Raw genomic sequence first — 6,000 nt, 5'->3', positions numbered from 1 at the left:
TGGTTTATTTTTTTATATTTATTTTTACAAATATGTTATTTGGGGTCTCCTTGGGCAGTCCTAATCACTGCTTAATTTTCATTCAAGGGAAACTGGGTCCGGGGGATAAAGTGGTTATAGTTCAAAAAGTACAAACATTATCGACAATCTAAATTCAGTCAGTTTGTACGTGCAAAGTTGGTTTGGTGTTTGTAGCTTTAACGATTCAAGAACAGTGGCGACTCCAAATATTTCCCATTCAAGCATATGGAGCTTTTATGAACATTTTAAACTGATTTATAGATGGAAAAAGTCCGGTCTGCATGTTTTAAAGTTTGAATGGCGTTCTAGTTTAACTAATTTAATATCAACCTGTTTTGTTTCTCCAGTTAAAAGAAATGTCAATCAGGGAAGGATCGAGACTTTTTATTTTATTGAAAATAAGTAACATGTAAAATAACAAAAAACATAAAACACATGAATTGCAACAATAAAATACATTGAATTAACAACAAAATAAATAAAATGGTGGTTTATACAAAACATGAAATAAAAGTAAAACCCTTATAAGATAACAAATGTGTAAACTTTCAAAACAACCCCCCCAAAAAGTGTACAGAGCACTTAATTTTTCCCATTACTTTTTTTTATTTAATATACTGACAAACATGAAGGTTATGGTTAAGATAGTGTACTGAGAATAGCTACACAGAGGCAAGGCATCTAATTCTGATATCAGTTGTTGAATTTAGATTTTTGGGTTTGTCCTTTTGTATCCAAAAACCACTCACGGTGACACTTGAAGAGCCTTTGACACATTTCATATTTTCTCACACTGCGATGTGCAAAACCATACAATTTCAGCCCACTACTTGATGATTACTCAAAAAAATAAAATAATCCATTCTTAAAAAAAGATGCCATTCTACTAACCAAACTGGGCACTTAGTGACATCAAAAGTCTGTATACGAAGCAGAAAAGATGGAGAGCATGTCTTCTGGTACCTAACTTCACTATTGCTTAAGTGTCTAAATTCTGTTGCACTACCTTGAATTATTTTATACTACAACACATAACTTTACATGGAAAGGCTTGTACAATGGTCAGGCTAACCCTCCAAAAAGGAACTACAGAGAAGCAGCAAACTCAATGAGGATGTCTAGGTCTATACACACATACCGTATGAGTACATGAAAACATCCTCCCTTATGGAAATGTAGAAGAGTGAGCGATTCAATGTCAGTAAAAGGCTTGCTATAGAAGTCAAATGACTTATGATCATCATTCATACATGAAGTAATGACAGTGGTTACAGCGAATTAAGCTTTGACAGTAAGCTCTTTGCAGTCATGTTGTCTGATACAATTTCAAAAACCTATGTAAAGTCCTTGTAAATAAACACTAAACAGACAGAGGCCCTTTTGAAAGAAGACCCACCAGCTTTCTCCAACCAAGGCCGTTCAGGGTGTACATCTTGTAAACTATTATGGACTCCAGAAAAAGAGCCTTTTACTGTATGAAGTATTACAGTAAATGAGGGTGATTCAGAACAGCCCAAGCTGAGAAAAATACGGTCATATTCAGATTTTCGTTTCCACTTCCAGTTTGCAAAGACACCACATATCAAGTAATGCAAATCATATGAAATATGTCACTCAGGTCAAGGACCAGGCTTAGGCTACATACAAGCAGTACTGTACTGTAACATAGTTTAAAATTGTACTGTAACATAGTCTAAAATAGTTTCAAACAGTATCAAAATGGTTTCGTGTGAATTGCATATCACCATAACAATGTATTTGATTCGCTGGGTACATAATTGCTCAGAAAAGTTTAAATTCAGTATTTTAGTCATGTGTGCAGAAAACAGATAGAAAACAGATCACCAGCAAAACAGATAAATTGCCATTCAAAATACAATAAGTAATATTTCTTGAGTTTGCTCCACAGTACACTTATTTCACTTCGGGAAACTTGGCTCACATTAAAAAAAATCTTGTACTGTTAGCTTTGGTAAGTTACATTTGAATTACTATAGTAAAAGAAGAACATTTGTTTCCTGAAAGCAATTGTTTTCATAATCGACAACTACTACTAAATTAGTATGATTAATTTCGATGACACAAACAAGTTTTCCGAAAGAGAACACTCTACTCAGTCGATCTTGCCACTAAATGTCAATGCTACTTGTTGCGACACAAATACAAAGTGTTCACTGTTTAGCTGGTGCCAGTACGAAGGGTAAGAAGAAAGGTGGGGAGGCACTCTAGAAGTTGTCTTTTCCACAGGGTGTGTCTGTGGCCAGTTTGCATGGAGGAGGATGGTAACCAAACTCCAGAATGCAAATATGCCTAGCTAGAGGTCGACCACATACATTTCTGACTGCTACTCCTCTGTGTGTATCGATTGATGTGAGCTGCTTGACTTAGTGGTGGTGTTCACGTCCATTGACATGAATAAATAATATGACATTTACCAGACACTTTTATCCAAAGCGACTTAGTCATGCGTACATGACTGTAAGTCTAAAGAGAAGGGAGGAAATCTTGCTTAAGGCCTGTCCTGTTGGGGTCCTGACACACAGTAGGCTATAGGGTGGTGGATCTTCATTCAGAAAGAAGATAAATTGTTCTTTGAGGCAGGTGTTCTATATATGAAGCAGCGCGGAGGGTGCCAATCTCCTCACTTCTGGGTGATGGCACTCTCTTCTCCACTGGGATGGATGCGGTTGAATTGCAGGCCTCCCAGGTCTCTGGTTGACCCAGACCCTGACCCCTCAGTGGGGGCTGAGGAGGCGGTGTTGCCCCTGGCTGAGGCTGCGGGGCCTGGGAGGGCCTCCTGGGGCCCCTGAGAACCAGGAGTGGGCTTGGGTGTAAGGGGGCTGGTCAGGCCAAGGCTGCTCAGGGCATCCAGGGTGCCATCAGGATCCACCATGACATTTATCACTGTATGAGAAATACAGGAGATTGGTTCAAATGGATGAGTTTGTGTTTGATTGGGATTATACAGTACATGTTAAAGCAATTGGAATGCATGTAGTGAAACTAATGTGTTTATAAGTCTGAATCTATTTGCAATGCTACTGCCCACAGAGTCTTCTTAGCGGTGGTCTACCATGCTATCTTACCTTGTAGCTGCTTCTCTACTCTCTTCAGCTCCACGAGGATAGAGGAGATCTGCTGTTCCAAGAGAGGTAAGGGGAAGGCAGTGACACGAGAGAGGAAAAGAAGGTTGCTTCGTTATGACAATTTATTTATAAAAATAAATAAGGAAAAAATAAATGTATAACCTGTTTCGTCCTTACCTTGTTGGAGGTTTTGAGAAGTGGTATGTCGCTCTCAGATCGGAGTTTGCTCTCAATCTCATCCCAATTCCTGTCCTTGTCTTTGAACAATATTCTGGAAAAATCATAGATCATAAAGTTGCTTTGCTTAATATCTCCTTGATCTCTTGTGAATGTCAGATATATAGATACAAACAACATAAAGAGCTTGATTGTTACCGTATTTTTCCTGCTGTTTTGTCAACAGACTGTCTGATTTTGGCTGACAGCTGAGAGACAGATGTGAGCAGCAGACTGTCCACCACCGCCTCATCCCTGTTCCATGTGCGTCTGCGGAGGGCAGAGTGGGAGTCCAGGCTGTCTGGGGCGCGGGGGCGGAGCTCCACAGGGCGTCCGTTTATCTCAGGGGCCTTGTTCTGCACCATGGGAGGGATCTTCCTGAAGTTGAGGCTCTCGTCGAACACACGGTCAACCAGCTATGAGGGGCAGAGGAAGAGATTGTCAATTATATGGGGAAGCTGTATGATTGCTGTGGTTTTACACAACTGTTAACCATGAATTGAACATTTATACTGTATCTACTCTGTATGAATGTATGTATGCTATGACCATGCTACAGATGAACCAGATTATCATAGTTATGAGTTAGATAGTTATGAATTAGGTATTAAAGAAGTTAGCAGAGAAAGGTCAATGAAAGCTTGTTAAGAGAATGCAAATACACCTTTTAGTAATTTCTGATCAGTATACAGCAGGTATACTCAAAATGGGATACAAGAAAGCTCAAAGCACAATGCCAGTTCACAGTCCACACCTTCGGGCAGCAGATCAAAGCCAATGCAAAGCTGAAGCAGAGGCCATTGAGCGTTAGTAGTATAGAGCCTGGTTTCTCTCTAGGTTTCTTCCTAGGTTTCTGCCTCTCTAGGGAGTTTTTCCTAGCCACCGTGCTTCTACATCTGCATTGCTTGCTGTTTGTGGTTTTAGGCTGGGTTTCTGTATTGCACTTTGTGACATCTGCTGATGTAAAAGGGGCTTTATAAATACATTTGATTAATTAATTGAAAGAAAAGGAAGGAAGTAAGGAAGGGGAGAATAAAGTAAAAGTCAAGCACCTTTTTCATGCCCTCCTGCGTGCGGCCTACCTCTTCGCGGGTGTCGATGGCGGAGCCGGGCGTCGTGGCGGCGGTGGAGACCGTGGTGCTGGGAGCCGTGCCAGAGGAGCTGACCGAGTCGATCTCTCCGGCCACGTCGTGAATCTCCCGGGCGAGGATGGCCAGGTCCTTGGCCAGGTCTTGACTGATCCTACGCACACAGGGAAATAACCTATGATACATCAGATGGGCTGCTGGAACTGGGCGGTGAGTGACACTTCAATAAACAGTACACACAAACAGATATCTCACAATTATATAAACCAAGACTACTCATTAGACATTGAGGAACGTCTGCATGTCAGCCTCAACAAAAAGCACTTAGTTTAATGTATAATGAACGGACACAGCACAGCACATAGAACCATTATAAATACTGTCCACTAGATGGAGGTAAGACCATTTTCAATGTGAATTGACAATATTAACTTGTAAATGATAATATCCTTCACAAGCATTTTATGCAAGGAACCTGAACTTCAAAAATGCTATACTAAGAGCTGCTTACAATAACATATTGTCCTCCATTACTTTCAATTGCCTTGTCTGATGCGGGTCCTTTCTTTTTTAAGAAATTCCTTGTGCTTGCTCTGAGGCTGGTTGAATCGGTCCCTTTCTCCCTGCTGTCTGCTCAGTTCAGTCTCCCTGTGACTACTAGGTCAAGTGGAAGATATGCAGGGTGAGGAAGGGTGCAGGGGTGAGGAGAGAGACAGTGACTGTTGATAAACCAACCTTCCCATGAAGGAGAACACAGGAGCTCTATGTCTTAGATGGTATGGTTCTATCTCATGACCACCATACTGTGTGAAAGTCCCTGCTGAGTTGGGAACCATTTATTACAGCTTCACAAAACAGAGTCAGTTAGAGTGGACTAACTAAAGATGACAGTTGTTTGATCAGAGAGAAAACACTAAGCCATTCATTGGGCTGCCCTATCTACAGATAGTATCTTATTGACCAATTGTGCCATGTCCATGAGGCATATAAACTGAACTGAGATTCCTTGTGGATTCAAATACAAATATCTGTGATATGAATGAGTAAAAGTAGATGGATACTTGTGCTTGTGTTTGTGTCCCAGCTAGCACATTTGGTTCCTTGAAAGTTGTGGGAACGTAGGTTTTTGGTTTCCCATTGGTTCCGAGAACGAAGCCATAGGTTTCCTGACCGGTAAAACTGAACGTTTTGTAAATGAACATTTTGCCTGTTCTGGGAATTTACATTTTTATGTTGCAGGGAAGTTCTGACAACATTTTACTATGGTTCCCTGAATGTTTTCCTGGGAGGCTTTATTAACGTTCTGAGAACGGAAATGATAGGTTATTTTTAAGGTAATTAAATAACGTTCTGAGAACAAATCAAATCAAATTTGATTTGCCACATGCGCCGAATACAACAGGTGTAGACCTTACAGTGAAATGCTTACTTACAAGCCCTTAACCAACAATGCAGTTTTTAAAGAAAAAAACAAAAAGTTGAGTAAAAAAATACAAAATAATTAAAGAGCAGCAGTAAAATAAAATAACAGTAGGGAGGCTATATACAGGGGGTACCAGTACAGAGTCAATGTGCGGGGGCACCGGTTA

General features: G+C 40.4%; 1 protein-coding gene across 1 annotated transcript in view; it reads right to left on the bottom strand.

Moving 5' to 3' along the window:
- Positions 1 to 395: 395 nt before the first annotated feature.
- Positions 396 to 6,000, bottom strand: part of cep170aa (centrosomal protein 170Aa) — a 72,681-nt gene continuing 67,076 nt past the window's right edge. Inside the window, exons 15-19 of the mRNA XM_084141633.1 lie at positions 4,376 to 4,586; positions 3,483 to 3,739; positions 3,285 to 3,378; positions 3,108 to 3,159; positions 396 to 2,925 (exon numbers count right to left, since the gene is read on the bottom strand). Coding sequence (XP_083997759.1) covers positions 2,663 to 2,925; positions 3,108 to 3,159; positions 3,285 to 3,378; positions 3,483 to 3,739; positions 4,376 to 4,586 — 877 coding nt within the window. The 3' untranslated portion in view covers positions 396 to 2,662. The remainder of the gene's footprint in view (positions 2,926 to 3,107; positions 3,160 to 3,284; positions 3,379 to 3,482; positions 3,740 to 4,375; positions 4,587 to 6,000) is intronic.

The sequence above is a fragment of the Coregonus lavaretus genome (genome assembly GCF_964263955.1).
Source record: "Coregonus lavaretus genome assembly, chromosome: 25".
Classification (NCBI taxonomy): domain Eukaryota; kingdom Metazoa; phylum Chordata; class Actinopteri; order Salmoniformes; family Salmonidae; genus Coregonus; species Coregonus lavaretus.
Note: the sequence above shows the minus strand (reverse complement) of the source record. Positions and strands in the feature narration are given on the sequence as shown.